The 20877-nt window shown below is 32.5% G+C and overlaps 1 protein-coding gene across 10 annotated transcripts in view; it reads right to left on the minus strand.

Moving 5' to 3' along the window:
• Positions 1-18444, minus strand: part of LOC6643896 (sodium/hydrogen exchanger 3) — a 40987-nt gene extending 22543 nt beyond the window's left edge. For all 10 annotated transcript variants that reach the window (XM_023176548.2, XM_023176546.2, XM_023176544.2 and 7 more), the window contains exons 1-3: positions 18055-18444; positions 5782-6330; positions 2592-2838 (exon numbers count right to left, since the gene is read on the minus strand). In XM_023176548.2, coding sequence (XP_023032316.1) covers positions 2592-2838; positions 5782-6177 — 643 coding nt within the window. In that variant the 5' untranslated portion in view covers positions 6178-6330; positions 18055-18444. The remainder of the gene's footprint in view (positions 1-2591; positions 2839-5781; positions 6331-18054) is intronic.
• Positions 18445-20877: the final 2433 nt, after the last annotated feature.

Genomic DNA, 20877 nt, shown 5'->3' on the forward strand with positions numbered 1-20877 from the left:
AGTTTCTGCCGTTTCGGGTTAATGACTAAAATCAAGGACAACTGCCATGGGTCATAGGCAATGTGGAAAATGGTATGGAAAGTAAATTTACATTTGGAATTTACCCAGCAAATATGCGACTAAAATAGTTTCCTATTCGACTTTTGTTACATAAACAGTTGAGGCTCTATATAAACATTGATTAATTCATTGACTGAATATTAATATAAGTGAAACACAGTCCCCAAATCTATTTAAGCTATCCGTTTTGGTGCGTTTCAGGATACGGAAAGACATTAACTTTATCACATCTTGTCTTTAAATTCGCTTTAATTAACCTTGTTTTATGTTTCCACTTGAGTTTATTTTCGGCTTACTAAGTTATTATTTACTGTTTGCCATGGCTAACTGCACTCAAACCTGTCCCTGATAGTCAACATGGTCAAAAGAACTTATTCAATTGCCCCAATAGGATGGTTCGTCCCTGCTTTCCCACTCTGCCTCTTTTTCGGTCTCTATAGGAAACCGAAAAACAGAAAGAAAAATTAAAATGTCCGCCCACAAGTTTTAAGGTTTGGCCATTGTCCTTGGTGTAAATGGATTCGTTTCTATGCCAAAGCCAAGGCCAGGGACAAACCAAAGAGATAACTCTGAATGCCTTTCCCTCTCTCTATCTCTGTCTTTCCCTCGATGTCGGTTCTGTCCATTTGGCTGTCTGTCGAAAATTGTATAACGATGCCATTGGGTTTTGATTTAAGGTTGCCAACAAAGCCTCCAGAGAGGGGAGGCCGAAAATGAAGGAAGAAAGAAAAAAAATGTACAAAAATCGAAATCATTGCATGAGCTTGGTTTATGCAACATTCCCCCGCCCAATTGTTGCTTAGCAGAAGCTGCAACATGAGCAGCAGATGCAGCAGGTTCAAGGCTCCGCCCGCTTGTTGCACACTTGACTGGCATTGGCACTCTCTGAGACTGGCTGGCTGGCTGTTAGGGCTTATGCAATGTCCTTCACTTGGGACAGCTCTTCCTGCACCGACACACCCACACACCTACACACGTATACACATAAACCAACACACGCGCAACTTGACGTAAATCTGCATGTCGACGTCGACATCGTAGTCGGCGTCGCAATTATATAAAACATATATTGATTTTGCCCTGGCAACACACCCACGTTCAAGAGGAAAATCAAGAAAACGCGTATAACCAAAAGATTACTTAAACACACACAGGAGCAAAAATCCAGCAACGAATTTGCAGGGCAAATGATTATTAAAGCCATCTCATTTACATGGTAATTTGACCAAATATTGAAAGACATAGTGTTAAGCTGATTTACTAGAATCCCCATCGGATTAGTCATTAGAAGTAAATAGCCACAAATACACCCTAATTCAACAAGGAAGATCATTAAATACAAGTAACTGGCAGATTAAGGCTTATAAGCAGACAGACATGGTCAAAGACAGTCAAACTTTTGGTAATTAGGATTTTTTCTGATCGATTTTTATCGATTTTCGATTTTCTTGTCTTTCCTAAACATTTCAAGTAAAAAGGCAAACATTTTTTAAAGAGATAAGTATGGTGGAATTTGATAGCTTACACTTAAGTCACAGATATTTCAGAAAATGCTTAGCTGATTCGTCTTAAATTATTTTAGATATACATATTTTTACTTGGCCTTGAATCGAGAAATACGAAGCAAAGGAAATTTATATTATGTCTTTCTTTAAATTTATGCCAAAAATAAGTAATGCCGGATTAGCCATATATCAGGATTAGAAAATGCTGTGGCTTAAAGAGCTGCGCATTATCAAAAATTTTGATCAACAATTCAATGCTTATTTAATTTTAAAAATTCTGAATAACTCTTAATTTTGCCAACCTGTTACTTTGCCAAATTTTAAACGTTTTTCGAATTATTTAAAGAATTTATAAAATTTATCTCATTATTTTTTTTGGAGTTTTGTGTTTTAATCTGCATTAAATTCTCAAAAACTACATTTTCTTTTTGCCAATTTTCACAAAAAATTAATGACGCATCATGATTTTTTTCTCAAATCGTGGCAAAAATAATTTTTTTCAAATCTCAAACTGTTTTATGCGATTCTGAAATACCCTAAATTGCGTTTTAATTGATAAAATAGTTTAAAAATCGCCAAATTACAGTATAAAACAACGCAGATTAATTAAATATTTATGTTTAAAAATTCTAAAAAAAACATTTATCTTTGCGAATCATTTTAGAGCGATTTTCATTCATGTTTTAACTTTCCCTTAATGGATAATGATCTTCTTATTTGCGTTATAGTCCCGAAACCTTATGTTAAGGTTTTTGAAGTGCTATAGACACTGCACTGGCTTAATCCAACGTCATATCTAAGTTAATACTCCTTTTAATTAATAAATAAAAACTGTGTTTTTGAAAAAAAAGATCCCAAAAAAACCTCAACTTCATTTAATAAGACTAGTAAAAATATAAACTTTTGTATGTACCCTATTTGTCTTTTTCTTTTGCGGTAAATTAATTATTTCAAAGTGTAAGTCTGTGTCATTCGTTTAAAAAAATGTTTTGTTAAATTCCCTAATATTTCATTACATAGACTCACCAATTTTGGCTATGCTGGCCGATAATATCCAAATGCCAATTATAAAGGGCGTCTTGACGCGTGCGAAATCCACCTGGGAGAGTGGATAACGGTCCATGTGATGGCCATCCTCTGCATCACGTTCTTCTATGCTTTTAAAGGCCTCCGCCTGGGGCAGTGAAGGCGGCATCGACCCTGACGACGACGACGATGATGATGATGATGATGATGAAGTTGATGTATCCGCTGTTGTTCTGGCCGATGGCAGCTGTAAAAGAACCAAATGACAGAGTAAGAGAGTGAAGTAAATAAATTATAATTGGCAACTTGTGTTTGTGTGGGTATAAAATTGAACCAAAAAAGCAAACAATAAATATTCAACATAGGCACGCACACACACACACAGAGAGAGACACACACCGTCTAGAGTCTAGACAGTTCATGAAGGTGGGCAAAGGTGGATCCCCCAACTAGGTTAAGCATCAAATCCCAGTTAACCAACGTTTACGGACACGCTATCGAAATTACAATCATTTCCATTAATGACGCATACGACCCACAAATGACTGAGAGACAATGGAGTCAGAATGGGGATGAACGGCAAAATGGAGGGTGGGCCAAGGAGACACCCCCTTCTTCTTCACCTCCTGCTCCTCCTCCTAAAGACTGTCAGGTGGCGACATATTGTTTTGTCAGCATTATTCCCGGTAAATGAAACAATGGCAACGTGTATGTGTGTGTGTGTGTGTGTATGTGTGTGCCTACATAAATTATGATTCCAAGTTGATTCTTGTCACATAAAGTCTGTTGATCTAGGTCAGTGACTAAAGTTTTGGGACACATTTGAATCAAGTTATTCAGATTACGAATCTCAACTGAACTTTTTTACTTGTTCCAGTTCGTTTTAATTAATTAATTCATTTTCAATAATTCTGCTGACGTCACAGAAACATTGTGATAATTAATTGATTTGTTGGCTTCCCACAAATCGAACTCAATGTCAAGATGTATTTTTAGTCAAGAGCCATAGAGGCAAATTGGTTAGAATTCAATTAAGAAGTCCAACAAAAATATATTTCATATGAAGTATACCTACTTGTAAATTGGCAAATTTAATAAATTCTTTCTAAAAATATAACTTTTTAATAAATAGAATATAATTTTTGGTTTTTTTTGCTAGTGAAATTTCTGTTTGGGTAAACTTTTTTATATAATATTAACGGGCAATGTTTAAAAATATATTAAGGATTGAATAAACTTATGTAGATACATAAACAGATGTTTTTTAAGGGTCTTAAATTGGTTCTGCATATATAAAATTGTAATTGGGTCTTGAAAACGCGTTTCAAATTCGAAATAGAAGTTGAATCACAACTTTATCTTTAGCTATTTCATATTATACCTCTCTCTACAAGCGAATATATTATATAATGGCTCGGATGTGCGAAAACAGAGAAGGACGCGTTTCCGTACCCAAAAACTATATATATTCTTGATTAGGGTGAAATGCCGAGGTGATATAGCTTGTTGAAAAATATTCCCAGTGGAAGTATAGGAAATCTTCTTAAAGTAGTATTTGAAACCAATTGCTCATAAGGTAGAAAAATTTTATAAATTAAGAAAGGCTAAGCCATAAAATCGAACTGAATATGCTGGAAAACTGTGCTCTACTACAGATATACTTTCCTTAAAGACCTTTAGCAGCACTAAAACTAGCTAGCTCAAGACTTATGTTGACTTGTACTTTGTACCATCCGCTTTTGGAGTATTATCTTTAAGAACAGATCACAACAGAGTACTCAAAGTAGGATTAAACCGATTTCTTTCACCTATTCTATGTATTTACATATAATCAGCGCATTAAAGTTTTCATACAACCCATAAAAGGTGGCATCTCTGACCACATAATGTATATATATTCTATATCAGCAAGACGAAATCAATTCAGGTAGCCATGTTTAACCATCTGAATTAATACAAAACCTACACAGTCTATCCATTAAAGTTACAAAATATCAATGTAAACTAAATTTTACATTTAGCTTTGTATAGGCATATTGAACTCAATTGAATCCAAACCATATATGTATCAAATTCTGATAAAGTTTTACTTAAATACGTTTGTTATTGTGAAAGCAATTGTTTTTAAATTTAAGATATATGAATTTAAAAGAATTATTATTGACTGTGCCAAATTTCTTTAAGGTCAGGCAACTATATCACACATCTACCATTGGAGCGAACGGCTCAAAAAAATTACCTTTTTTCTTTTTTATGTGATTATTAGCTAGTTATGTTTGTGTCTCTGTTAATTATTCTATCTTTAAAAGAGACACAAACAAACCTAGCTAAAAATCTGACGAATTTTTATAAAATCCGGATGGTTATATCATATAGCCCTGATTCTATTAACTAAAGCCGATCTAGACGTTACATTTGGCATATGAAATCAAACTGAAAATGTATAGGTCATAACATAGTCAAATATAAGGTAAAGGTAATGTTTTTAGAAAGGGGAAAAGATGATCAATACTTTATGATGATTTATACTTCATGCTTTTTATCAACAAGGTTTTTTTTTGAGATGTTAGATTTAATTTAAGACTAAATATATTTTCTTTAAGCTTACATATTGATACGAATAGAATTTTGTATTTCTAGATAAGATATGAGATATAATGATTCATATCAAAAAGTAGATATCTTCCCCTTAGATCATTGCATATAAATAAACAAAATTGGGGAAATCGATCCTTATGGGGATCATTTATATTGATTAAATGAACATGTATGTCTGGACACATATTTTACTTTTAAATTATGTGTTTATTTGCTGTGATTGTATAAGCACTGCCCCTGCGATTTAATGTCTCAATTATTTCCGGTGGGGAAAGTTATCGGTAATGAAAATCTAGCTAAATACTATGTTTAGTGATACAATCAAAGTGGAATGCCGCTATAGAGGAATGGGGGCCCTCAAATTGTCATTTCGAATAATTATGTCAACTGCAGTTAAATTGCTGGCAGGAGAAGGTCTGCCCTTGACTAGAGTGTATAAGGTAAGGGTAGGGCCCATTTCTGGCCAGAGAAATGCAATCAAGTTAAGAGCCGGAAGAAGTAGTCGATTGGCAGGAATGGGGCCTCTCCAAGGATGTCTATGAAATGCTTAGTTTGTGTGCAAGTGTATGTGTGTGTGTGTGGGTGTACTTACATTTAGCTGACTGACTACATCCGCATCGATTGCCTTGCCGCTAGTGGCCACTCCCAAGATACTCATATTTGGACGCGCCTCAATGGTATTGGAGCCCATTAGGAGGACACAAATGGCATAGAAAAGAAGCATCGTCATCTTGTTCGGCCACAAGGATGTGTACACCTGCTCCTGCTTGTTCTTCTTGTTGTTGTTGCTCGGTGGTTGTTCTAGTGGTCGGATTACTGCTTCCTCAATTTGCTGACTGAAGTTAAACACTAATTTAGCACCATTTGTAGGTTCATCAATTGTTGAGCTCTTGCGGCTCCTGCTCCAGCAGGCTCTGCGGGCAAGGTTCATTTGTTGTTCAAGTGCTGGCGTTGCACTGTCATAATCCTTCTCCGTAAGGATTCGCATTTTGTCCTTTGTGTGTGGTATATTGATTTATGTGGTTTGTATTACCTGCCGCTTGACCTGGCCTATCGATTCGGACATTTGCCTTGTAGTTATCTCCTCCTCTTTGTAGTTGTTGTAGTTGTTGCTATTTCTGCGGTTATGTTCAGTTGTGTCCTGTAGGGAAGGAGTTAACAAATGTTGATTTAGTCAAGATTGTACATTTTTAATTGAACTTTTTGCTATCTCTTCCATACCACTGTGGTTAATCGACCGACCTGCCACAATAACCAATTGAAACTGGTTAAATTCCAGAAATTTCACTCAATTTGAAGACTTTTTTTCTATGGTATGACTTAGTTAGCCAAATCGAAAATAATAATTACATAAATCAATAATAAACCCCCGATGTGAGTTCAACCAGAGAATCGTTTCTTGATTAAACAAATAGGCAGAAAATGTGCTAAAATCCATTTCACGTGATCCATTTCTACTTTTGGAGGATCCAGACTTTAGTGGGTGTGGATAAAAAAATATTAAACAAATGACGCAATGTGTGGGTGAAATGTGAGATCGCATCATTCACAATTTTTTGCCATAAAATCAAATAACAAAAATAGATAAAGCTAAACAAGTTTCAAGGAGCAAAGTGAACAGAATCGAGGCTAAAAGCTGGCTTAAACAAAGTTAGCTCTTCTATAAATGATTTGGTTTAGCCCATTTCCTTGTGGGTGCTTTCCATTGTTAATTAGTAATCACATTATTTATAACAATAAATTAAATTGGAAATCAGACTTAGTTTATTTGCAAATAAGTTGTTAGTCCATTCGATTAACATTCATTTGTGTTTCTTTTATTTTTTTTTTTGCGCACCATTTGCGGTTAATTTTGAAAATCAAGTTAAATATAAAATTAACACAAAGAATTAACATTTTTTTTGTGTATGTGTATATATTTGCTTTTCGAACTGGATAGATCCAGTGCACTTAGCGCCATGCGAAGAAATAGAAAGATGATAATGAAATCAGGCAAACAATTTCAAAAGGCGTAAAGTGACTCCAGTTGGAACGGGCAGTTGGCCAGTTGGCAGTCGGTAGTCCGTGTAATCAGAGCTCATACCAAGTAACATATATAGATGTAGATCATATATTATAGTTGTTGGAGATAAGACTTGATTTTAATTGAAGTGAATTGGCTTATCTAATAACAAAAGTGTTGAGACAGAGAGAGAGCGAGTATAGAGATAAACGCGTTGGTTAAATTAGCCAATTGATGTTACATTCGAGTGTAATATAATGGAATTTACCCACACCATCAATTCCTTTTTGGTTTTTTTTGTTGTTTCCTCTTCCTTCAATTCAAGTGTAAGGCTGTTATATCAATTGACTGGGCCACCCCAATCAATTGATCAAATATAATTATTACGAATAGCTTCAGCCTTCAATTTGCTGCTGTTTACGAGTATTCTCGCATTGTAAATATTGAAATTGTTTGTATGACAAATATTTTCAACTGTCATGCAGCTGCATTACACATAGATAGTATAAACAACAATACTACTAGAGCAATCATACGTAAAGAGAATAAATGATAAGCAATTTTATCGCCCCCATATCCCCCCCATCATTGAGGCTTTAGTCGTCTGGAAAATTTCCTTCTTTTCTCTTTCTCACAGACGGTTTTCTGACATTTCAAATTGGCAACTTTAATTCCAAATGCCATGGCCATGATTTACAAGTTCGTTGAATCCTTTTAAAGACTATTTAAATTAACCGTTAAGCTGGCCTCAAACCGAAGCAATTGAAGTGTTAGCACACTTTTAATTGGCATTAGTCTGAGCTGATTAATTGATTAATTGCTCATGAACTTTCATGGAGTTTCACGGGATGAAAGAACACTAAAGATATTAAGCCTTAACATAGTGGGAAAATTATATTGGATTTTCACAATTTATTGCTTGCTAAAGACGTTGAATTTTCATTTGAATTCAATTACTATTTTAATTACATATTAATTATCGTAATTAAAGTGAAGTTTCTTAAAGTCAAGTGGTTTTAGTTTTAGCTAAAAAAATATTCACATTTTTATTTATATTCATACATGGATAGAAACACCTTAACAGAAACCCCCCACCTGACATTTACATATAAAAAATTCAATTTAATTCAATTTATTTTAGTTCTTAACATTGTCACGCACATTTGTAGGTATTTTCGATGGGAATATCTTATTAAAGCAGTTTTCTTATAATAAAAGTTAAATCGATTTCAACTAACACCAAAACATTCTAGCAGAAATTAGTTTGAATCTCGAAAAAACATTTTCGAAAACGGTTTGGTATATAAATATTTACGAGAAGGACTTGTTATCCCACTTTTATTTGGATCGGATAATAAGACAAATTTTAAATATATTTTCTTTTGTAATTTTTGAAATTTTTCTTTAGGCCAAAATTTTGAACAAAAATAACAAAAAGTGGCAAAAAATAAAATAAGGAAAAAAATAAATTGTATTACGAGTCCTAACAAACTTAATAAGCTTACAAAATATTTGCTTTAAATAAAAACCAGAGGGCCGGGGCTAACTTCGACCGCGTCAAAGTTTGTATACCCTTGCAATTTTTTTGGTAACTCTTTCCTTACCTATAGCCATCAAAGTGGAATAACGTTTAAGCTAAAAAGGATAATGTTTCCGAAAGAACGGCCTACATAGGAAATAACGAAGATATTGATCAAAGTCACTGTTTTCCACCGATCGTTCCTTTGGGAGCTATATGATATATATACCTGATCCTTATCAAATTTGGCACAGTCATTAACAGATATATTAAACTAACAAATGTTTAATTTGAAAGCAATCGCGTCAAAAGTAACGAAGTTATTGACAAAAGTCACTGTTTTCGAAAGATCGTTCCTATGGGAGCTACATGATATAGTCACCCGATCTTGATCAAATTTGGCATAGTCGTTAATATGTGTAATTAACTCACCAATATTAAATTTCACGACAATAGCTCAGAAAATAACGAAGTTATTAAGAAAAGTCACTGTTCGTGACTTTGCCATTTGTATGGGAGCTATATGATATAGTGATCCGATCCGGCTGAATCCGAGATATACAACGCCTGCAGTATATACAAGCCTACATGCAAAATTTCAGCTCTGTAGCTCCAACGGTTGAGGAGGAGTTTGCGTTGATCCAGACGGACGGACGGACGGACGGACGGACGGACGGACATGGCTATTTGAACTCGTCTCGTGGTGCTGATCAAGAATATATATACTTTATATGCTCGGAAATGCTTCCTTCTATGCGTTGCACACTTTTGACCAAAATTAATATACCCTTTTTGCAAGGGTATAAAAAATATTCAAACATGTTTTGTTAAGTGACCTTGTGAAAATGTTGCGAGATATTTATCGCACAAAGCTAACGAACATAAATCTCCAATCTTTTAAAAGTTTGGTCTAAGGGATGTAACTCCAATCCGACAACAAGAATTAAGTTCATTATATGTATAAATCAAATAAAAGCGAGAAAATCTTCAATTTCAGTCGTCCTAATTTAAAGACTTCGATTAGCAAAATGAGAAATTTTACAGTTCTTAATCTTATAAAAAATGAATGGATTCAAATGGATAGAATCCGGTGAACATTCTTCTTAATTATCAGCCTAACAAAATGCCTAAATCAAAAATGATTGAATTTGAAAATATTTTTAAGATCCTTCTAGCAGAAGCTAACGCAATGCGCAATACGTTCAAGTGGTGCCTAAAGTTTAGGACGCGCAAATCCGAGTAGAGAGCTAACCACCTCACCCACCCGATCAAGGGTCGCAGCTGCATTTCGCACGACACGAATTGGACAAATAGGACAACGAGGACAAAGAAACACAGACAAATAGATTATAATTTATAAATTACAACTATCTATGAGCTAAATAGGAAAGGTAAGATATTTGTAGCAAAGGAAGGGAAGATTCTGAACAGATTCCAGGATATAAAAGGTTAAAGTCAGCGAATCAAATAAGATTCATATAAGATGAAAGGAAGTCTAGATCGTCTACATAGTAGCGATAGGTTAAACTAAGTCAAACTAAGTTACTCAGGCAAGTTTATTTTGCCATTGAAAGGGTGTGCATAAAAATAACAAGCATAATTCATAGAGAGGGAAAGTTAATTAAAAATAACTTAATGGAATACGAGGGAAACTTGTCATTGCTTAAGTTACTAAGAGCACATACTACTTTTGATGGGATTCAAGCCTAGTCTAGCGAGTCGCATACTGAGGTAAGTGAGATATGATATGCAAAAATATTGTTTTAAAGCTGTATTTCGCTTTAAATTTCATTTCAGTCGGATAATAACTCAATCCAACCTACAATCCTGTAAAAATCGTTATAGATGAAGGGCATATACTGTCCATAATTGAATATTCAGGAACTGTTTATAATATAAACTTTATATATTTATCTTGTAAACAACAACAATGACTTGACCTTAAAATCAAGCTGCACTTGCTTACTCAGTTGGAAATTCCATATTTGGAAAATAAATATGATTAAATTTTCTTGTTCTTAAGAAGGAACCACTCAAAATACAACTTTGACTTAGTTGTCTCATGTCGTCACTTTTGGATATAACACAAAGTGAAGTTTGTATTTCTAAGGTTACAAGTTAATTTCATGCGAATTTAACCCCTTAACTCTGCACAAATCTAATTGCGCCAAAAATTTTCACACGTTTCAGATTTTGGGCTAAATAAACCAAAAACCAAAATCCCTGAAAACTCACAAGCGACCAGAGAAGATTGACGTTGGCGTCATTTAATTGATTTCTTCGCACATCGCCAACAGCAACAGCAACAGAAAAAGCAACAGCAACAGCAGAATCGCTAACCGTGGCAGCAGCAACAGCAACAAGAAGGCAACCAGCCAAAATGTGTTAATATTTAATTTGAATTTACTTTTATGCTCCGCTCCGTCTGGGCAGTCTGTGGATGGATAGACGCAAATTGGAATTGGATTGATGGGCATCCACTTTTGTTGTTTGCTTTGGCCACCGGGCGACTAATTCCCATCGACGACAGACAGACAAACAGATTAACTTGAAGTGTTTCCCTATACCCTTTTGAAAGTCATTCTAATGTGGATGCTACCTTTGAGATAATAAAGACCTATTCTAAGAGATGAAATTTTTAAGTAAGAACGATTCGATTAAGGATGAATGGAATATTTAAAAAACCTGGGAGTAATTATTCTTCAATAAGTTGTATACATTTTACAACAAATTTGTAAATCGATAAACAAATATTTGATGGGCTAATAATGAAATTTTCAGACTTACAAATTGAAAGACCATATACAAAAATGTTTATATTTTTAAGTTATGTAAAAAAAACTGAATGTATCTACCCTTTTTTCCTTGGGGGTTTTTAAAAAATTAATTATTTAAGTAAAGGATTTTTACTGCGTCAGCACAGAGTAAAAAAATATATATATGTATATATATATACAAGAAGATACATACACAGATATGTGTATATCTACATATATACCCCTGCAAAAATATGAATATTCAAAGGTCAAGAGAAAAACGACAACGATGAGTATGGCGCTACAGTAGTGGTCACGAATTTATAACCCTTTGATTTTTGTACTTTAGTTTTGATTTTCGAGGCTCCCAAGTAACTTACGGAAGAAATTTTATCAGTAATTTGTTGGTTATTTTAGGCGTTAATGAAAAATATATCATATATAAAAATATATATTCGATAGGGTACTCAATTTATTTCCTGGCTCAAAGAAAAAGTAATGTAGTATAAAGTGTAGTACAAAAGATCCTAAAAATACATTAAATATCTGATTTTCAATTGGTCCAAAAACGAATGTTATTCCAAAAAACTTAAATTAATTAATTAGTAGTAAGCAGTTTGTCTTAGTTTTGCTAGATCTATAACTTCTTAAACAAGTTAAAGATTTTAGAAATAACATCATAAAAATTTAAAAAAAAAAACGGACATAGTTAAAATAATCAGACTTATGGTTCATAACCTGAATAAAATAACCAACAAATCATGAAACATTTCTTGAGACCTGAGAAAGTCGGAACTAAAGTCCGATTAACAAAACGTCATAAATTCGTGGCCACTATTGTAGGTAGATCCATTTGCATATAAAAGATATAAATTGTTTTTGGCTAATGACCAACAAAATAATAATATTTTTCAAAATTATTTTGGAAACTCGTACTGAGTTGCATTTGCTTTTTCAATTTGGATTATGCAATGGATAAAAAGGCAGGGAAATGTTCTTTTTAACTGCCATTAAAGTGTCAACTTCATGTCCATGCCAATGTCTTTGAACTTTGTCCACAACAATTTGACGTTGTGGTCGTCATTGTTTGATGGTTAATCGATGGCAAAAAAACACGCAAGCCATTGGCAAATGCCGTCATTAGTAGCAGCAGCAGCAGCACGGTATACGGAATTATTTATAAACAAATCAAAATCAATTGAAATATATGCAATCTCGGGGCAGTGCAGTGCAGTCAATGCGAACGATACACACGATAGATATGTATTATAGAAATCTGGTATAAATCCACTTTAACCGGTATGCGGCAGTTGGCCTGGTCCAGGAACAGATACACCAGGAACAAACACGCCATTGGGTTGTTTCACTAGTTGGCCAAAAAACCAAACTAAACTAAACTGCCTAACAAATTGCAATTTATGGCCGGAAAATGGCAATTGCCAGTCAGTTTGTTATATAGTATTGTTGTATTCAAATATCTTAAGTATCTGACCATGCATATAATCGTGTCTCAGGAAATATATTTTTGTCGACTGAGTACAGAAGTATTTACACTAAAATACATTTACATAAGTTGTTAACAATTCATTTAAATTTTAAGTTAATCTTTTATCTATATCTGTATGAATTTTAAACATAAAAAAATACATGAACGTAGACTTTATCTTAACTTAAGGAAAGCAGATAAGACCTCTCGACTAATTACTTGCAGATTTTTACATTTAAAACTCAATATTGTAATGTAGGTGCATAACTTATATTTGTATCAGGAAAAAAGTTCATTTACACAAAGATTCTGCATAGACAAATAGTAAATCTTTTACAAAAACTGTAAACAACCAACACGGAAATCGGGGATTCCGTTTTCGAATCGATGAAATAACCAATAAAATTTGTCAGTTTTGTGTGTAGATAATACTTTATTTGGCTTACCGTTAATTTATACAAGTAAAATGAAAATGTACCCCACCGCCCACATTTAAAGGCATTACCGAAAATACACTACTGGTCAAAATAATAAGTATAATACGAACATAACCTTTCATTTAGAACAAAATATACTCTAGTTGTGGTAAAATAATTGAATTGTTTGTTATTATTACATAAATAAATATTCTTTAGTCTTAAAGTAAACTAAATTAGTTCCAAGACATAAAGAACTTTTAACTTTTCATCACAACGCGAAAATTGAAAAATAATGGAAAATAATGTAAAATTAATAAATACATATGTACATTCAGAACCACAAAAATTTAATTGTGCAATTTGAATTGTTTTTGGATTTTTTCGGCAATTTATTATATTTTAAAAGGTATTCAGTACATCCTTCGTTATTTTTTGGATATTTTTCATTCTTCTCGGCATAGTTATAACCATAATAAATCTACAGGTCTCAGCAGGTATTTCGGAACGGTCTTTTTTTTTTTTGCAAATTCCATTGTTTTGATATTAGGTTTCCAGATTCTACGCTTTAGCTCGTTCTAAAGCTTTTCTATTAAATTTAAGTCGTCAGTTTGATAATTGCCATAATTGGTAGACCATTTCTTTATATAGAAAATAGAAAATGGTCCATTGTATCCTGAATTCGAACTATCAAACTAAGGCGAGACCAGAAAATAACTTCCCAAATCCATGATGTTTGCTCCGCCACGGGATCTATGTGAAATTATTGTAAAACTCTTTGAATTTGGGGAAGGCGAACATGATAAAGAGAGTCACTTCCGGAAAAAATTCACCTTAGTTTTCTCACTCCATATATTTTTTATGCCAGCTAATGCAAAATGCAATATAATTCCTATTGTAAAAATTGTAAGCACTGAGGAAACTGTCCTAAAAAACTTGGATTGAGGTCTTGCCTATTAAACCGAGGAGAGGCGAGTTAATATCTTAAAATATTTAAAATGTGGATACTCTAGATAAGATTAGTCATGCATTGTTGTTTTGAAATTTACTACTTTGAAGTTTACATTTCTAAAAAAATAAAATGACTATGTACATATGTATGTATGTGATTACATTTGTAGATTTTCTGTTCTGCTGTTCAGCCAAGCCCATATAAAAAGTAATGACGAATTAGTAGACTTTATGTAAAAAAAATTTTATAAATAAACCTTTAAATTTTTGTTCCATATAATAGCTTTTTAAAGCAGTAAGGATTTTTCTGACTTTTAATAAACAACTCTTTATTGTTAACATAACTTTCACAAGTCCAGCAAACAACTTTAAAAAAGGTTTCATATATTTTTTATATATCACTTTCTTTTTTGAATCAACTCATGGCACACGAAATTGTACTCTTAAATCAGCTAAAATTCCATTGTACTTATATTGGCCTTAAGTTATATAAGTTGAAATGTCGCTCCTACTTAGCATAAGGTACATTAAACTCTTCCTACAACAAATTCTCTGTCAGTGACAACTTAAATTTGACAGCAACTACAAGAAATACGTTCATTCTTATGTATGTACATATGTACATACATATATATGTATATATAGCTACATATATCCTGTCACAAAAACACACAAGGTAACAAAAAAGGTTAAAAAAAAAACACAAAAAACAAAAAAACCAAGAGTTGCAGAAGAAAATTTCCATAACTCAAAGTTTGAGTCTCAAACCACATTTATGTGGGTACATAACAGAGAACTGGCAAATCAGAGAAGAAAATCTTTTTTTTGGCTTTCAATGAATTTGAATGAAGCACAGTTAAAGAAACTCAAATCAGAGATAGCTTTCCTTTCCTTAGTTGCAGTGCATTCAAAATTGTGTGAGCTTAACAAAAATATTTGGAAATTATTTTTTCCCATTTAGTTTTCAAAAGAAGCTCAATATTACTATTGCAACACCATCTAGTTCTTCTTTTTGAGTAAGAGTATTCAAAATATGCACATACAATTAATATATACATATGTAGAAGTATATAATTATAAATTGTAGGTTCAGTTCATACATATGTACATACATATGTGTAAACAATTTCGGGCGGGAAATATCCCCAAAAAATTTCGTATGTACAGAAAGCGATAAGAACGGAACAAACGGAGGTTTTGTGCTGTGTGTGAAGGGCAAATTTTTTTGTAAAAATCTAAATCCCAAAAAACAAAATATTCCGATTACAGCATTGAGCAAATTATGCGAAACATAAACAAATATTATTAATCGCGCATACATATCTATTACTCCTCTAAAGCTGCCAGTTTCCTCCATTTTAAAGAGTTTGATAAAGAAATTTGCTAACCCTTTGTAAGTTAAATAGGCAAATATCCTAAAGATCAAAAAATTATAAAAATAAATTTAGCGTAATATACTGCATTAACTTATTTAAGCCCCTTTGATGACAAAGGGTTAAAGTATTCCAAATTTTTTAGTAGTCACATACGAACGTGACCAGCATGAGATCATGTTTTTATTGGAAAGTATTTAGTTTGATAAAATGACCACAAATATTTATAAACAAAACTGGACTCAATTAAAAGCTTAAAAATCGATTGAAAGAATGTAATATACATATTTTGATTTTCAGAAATTTAGAAGAAAAATGACCAATGCGTAATTTTAATAGATAAGTGATAAACATAAAATTGAAGGTGCCTTTGAATGGTATCTATAAATCAAATTAATTTTCTACTTTTGATTAGATAATTAAAGCCTTGTAACAGTATGGACTGTCATGGAAGATTTATTTACAATTACATTTATAATTTCCTTAAGAGTTTCAATCTCAAAGTTTGTTCAACAGTGTTAATAGTTCGAATAGATAACAACAAAAAAATAACTGATGTTTTTCACAATAGGGAAATAGATAACTATAAATGTTTAGATAGCTGCAGGTATATAAATTACATGGAAATCGATGTTATATTTTTCAAACAAATAAACCTCATATCTAAATTTACTTTGATAATGAACTCAAATTTTTGATAGACGACTTAATTCTCCTCGAGTCATAATCAAATTTGACATGCTACATACATACGTATGAACAAACTATTTGTTTCGCTTTTGTATTGAACAAAACGTGTTTGATGACTATATAACGATTCGGCATCGATTCGACTTTGACTTCGCTTCAAATCGAATTATAGAGTCATAGAGTTTTTCTCTGTTGATGTAAGATTAAAGGGTATATTAGGTTTGCAAATTAAGCCTAGACTGGGTTGATAATTATCCACGCTTTAGGTTTAAATTGTAAATGCATTTAATTTCGTGACATTAATACTCAGGTGAATTGTAATACATTTCAAATGTGATTCATCTTAGTTAAGTAAAACATCGTGACGAGGCAAAAAAACTATGTAACACTTGTTTTTACATGACATTTAGTGAACTCTGCTTATCTCGCTTCTTATTTTCCTAGGGGCAACGTTTTTACGGTAAACTAAGCTATTAGCTATTCGATTCTTATGAAATTTGAGATACCAACGGATAATTATTAGTTTCATTAGCGTACCAAATTTTACAACAATATTTTAAATATTGCGAGAGAAAATTATATTCCAAGGCACGATTCTGAAATAAAGTGTAATGTAATGGCATTAGGTTCCAAAATCTCGAAAATCTAGGTTTTACTACAGATGGACATATTTTTATCGATTGCTGTTGATGCTGATCAATAATAATTAGATTTATTGGCATCGGAAAGGCTTTCTTCTGCCTGCTACATACATTTTATTGTCTTGAATATACCATTTGACAATATGTGTGCATAGTATAGAAAACACGACAAAGTAAATAAGATAAGTTCTTAGAAAAAATCACAAATTCCAAATTATTTTTAATAATTTATTCTTAGGGTATAGCGTGTGTCGTTTACCTAAGACTATCTTTGAATAAGACTAACAAGCGGAATTTTGCAATACATATAAATGCAATTGTAATCTAAGATCTTAATGTAACCAAAAAGATTCGAGAATTCCAGAACCAAAAAAGATGTGAAATGTGCTGGCTGGTTGAGTTTCTTTTCTGAGTAGGTAGATTTTATTTTCGTTATGGGTTGCCATTTGTTATCAGCTTGACGACAACGACAACAGAAGCAGCAGCAACAACGACGAAGACAAATGACCTGGCAGTGGCACAAAACAGCGGCAACAATTATATTTTGGAATGCGAAACGAGAACATGAGCAACAAGAAAAACTAGAGCAGATGGAAATGGAAAAAATAAAACATACATACACACAATGTGTATGAGATAGAAGAGCCGGCTTCATAGCCAAAGTAAAGACCAAAATAAACCCAAGTGCAACGAAATCTTTCGGATTCCAAAATACTCTACGTAGTAGACAATTTTCATTTGTATCCTAGATCCTATCTGGTCCCTACCTGCCTAGACGTGGGCGTCATGCTGATCAGAATGGTTCTCAATGATACAAATATACCCTATGGTAAGTGTATGTAAAAATTATTAAACATTCGAGCTAAAAATACTTTAAGAATCGTTGCTCTCACTCTCTCTTAGTGTCTGCTCTCTGTTTATCTCTTAATGTCTCTATCTGTTCTTTAGAATGATTGTCAAAAAAAAGAAAATGTATAGAAATTTTAAAATTTTTGTTCCTAGTTAAACACGTTTTTAAATTTTTCATTCACCTTCGAAAATTTTAATGGTTTTTCCTCTTTATGTATATAGATTTTATTTTTGGTCTTCCGATTCGGCTATAAATTTTTTGCCGGCAGCTGCTATACACTTTTTGGCTTGAAATTTTCTTTTGATTTTTATTTGATTCATTGGTAATTTTTTCTCTTCAGATGCCAATTTCCATCAGAAGACGCCAACATTGAAAAAGGGCGCAAAATTTTACATCACAACATTACGAAAATCACACACACACACAAGCACAAGATATTGCTGTTTGCTTTTCATTTATGTACACAAAAATATTGTAAATAATTTTCTATATTTCTTTTTTTATTTTCGTTTATTTTTTGTTGTTTGCAAAATGAACCGCCAAAGCAAGAAAAAACAATCTGCCGCCCGAGCTCTGCAGCTGAGAACTAAACACAAGAAAATTTACAGTGTTCCAGCTCTTCGCTAGCTAACAGCTCTGTTAAGTGCTTAACAGTGAAACGCATTCAGATACTTTTCGTTTGTTGTTCAGATACATTTTCGGATGTCATAGGAAATGGATAGAAAAGTCATGAGCGCATTCAAGAGGGAGGGGGGTGATAGCGAAATATTCAAGGGAGGAAAACTAATAAGATTTAAAACATACGCATATGTATGGATTAGTAAAGAATTTCGTACGCAAAGGGTCCCAAGATAAAAATATTTTAGAACTAAAAAAAAAATTTTAAAATTAAATAATTTTAGAATTAAAAAAAAATTTTTTTTTTTGCTTTATACTCTTAATATTCAAAGAATATGTCTAAAAAAAATGTGGAACGTGCAGTTGCAAGGTTTGCTGTTCTATTTTCGCTTCATGTAGTTTGAATTCCCAACTACTTTAAGCAATGAAAATAGGGTATGGCCACTACAAATCTGGATCTTTGGCGTAGTCTACTGATGATACAACTTGGTGGTTCTTAAAATAGCTTTACAGACAACCTGCGCTGCCTATGATTTGAAATCTTGTAAATTAGTAAGATTTATTCACCTCAAGCCGGCTTAAGCCCAGTTTTGATATGTCTTAAAACATTAGCAATTTTCTTAAATCGCTAAAACTATATAATTACTATAATTTCTGTGAAAAAATTTGCAAATTCTTGAGAACTTCTTTCTTCAGTTTCTAAAATATTATATTAATAAACTGTTTTTATTTGTTTGTTAAAAATAGGTGTGATTTCTGATAATTTTTTAAAATATTTCAAATATTTCGAAAATTAAATCACCCTTTGCGCCATATATAAGCGTTATTTTACATAAGTTTAAAACTTAAAAACTAATCAAGGTTTGCGCTGCATGTGGACCATTTAAATAAAATAGTGGGATATTCCGTTGCCGACATTAATAATATTTCTACTAACTCTTCTTACAATTTAAAATATCTATTTTCAATACTTCCAAAAAGTTATCAGTGTCAAAATTAATGTAGACTTAGTAGACTCATTGGCGTAAATTTGTTGTAAAGCAGATGAAGTTTACCACATTGAAAACTCTATAAAAAATGGAAATAAAAACACAAAGCGCTAGTTTAATTTTAAAACTTTTTGTAATAATTTAAAAAAGAAAAGAATATTTGTATGAAAAAATAGAGATAAATTATTATTCTTGGTTTTGAACGGAAAGCAGACAAGACCAACAACTTAAATTATGAGTCTTTTTGACCATATTGAAAGTGATGTTTTTATGGTATTACCAAATCTTAACAGAAGTTACATATACACGTATTTAGTTCTAAACTTGTTAGTTTATTCTTCTTGTAATCAATGGGTTAACTTAGTGAAAATATAAAAACGCACGAAATTATATCGAAAGGTTTTATTTTATGAATTCATTTTTCAATATTCACAGAATTCTCTTTGATAAAATCATTTTTTGGACAAATGCGAAAGATTCAAACTTAAGGGATATGAACAACTATACTTTGCGCTTATGATGAATAACATATACCTTGGATTTTTTTTAAAAAATTGTGAAAATTGATAATAGCATTATTGCAAAACGGTGTGGCCTTTTGAAAGAATAACGTTAAATACATATTCCTTTTGCGATGAATATTTTTTTAAAGTTCTCTGATTATAATCAAAAAGAATTATTACCAAAAAAGATATCTAAAGTGTGTATCTAGATTTAGTTTACCAGGGAAGAACAGCTTTTTGTATTATTGTAATATTATTGTGTGAGATTTTCTCATAGCGGGTGCTTTAGAAATAAATTTGGTGCTTAAGAATGTGTTAATTCGAAAAATTTTCAACAAAAGTCCTAAAATAAAGTTGTCTTGTTAATGTTAATTGACAAATTTTGTATAAATTTTTAGCTCTGCCTTAATATTAAATCTGATACCCCATTAGATACAGTAAAAACCCTGGCAATTCGTGTTCTTAACACGTGTTTTGTTAATTGGAATAAATAATTGAAAATGTGCAAACTGTCAGCCTGCATCGGTTGATATGCATTTTTCTGCAAAGTTGAAATTGATTTTCTTTTTTTCCTTTTGTGGTTTTGCTTTGAGTGTGCTTGCATTTTTATTTTCCCTAGTGCCCAATGGCACCCACAAGGATAACTACACGTTTGTAATTCCCTTGTAATTACAAAGTACACACTGAACAAGAGAAACAGCGAGAGAAAGAGAGTGTGAGAGGAGATGAGGTAAAGCAAGTTCTATTCTGTTGTACCCGGTGCTGGGCTCTTTGTTTGTGTTGTACTCGTTTTCATTGCAAACATTTCAATATTTTAGGTTCGTGGCATTTTCCATATCGATCGTTGGATATTTGCCCAGTCCCTATGTCTATGAGAGTGGGTGGTTGCATGTG

Source organism: Drosophila willistoni, assembly GCF_018902025.1.
Source record: "Drosophila willistoni isolate 14030-0811.24 chromosome 2R unlocalized genomic scaffold, UCI_dwil_1.1 Seg167, whole genome shotgun sequence".
Lineage (NCBI taxonomy): Eukaryota > Metazoa > Arthropoda > Insecta > Diptera > Drosophilidae > Drosophila > Drosophila willistoni.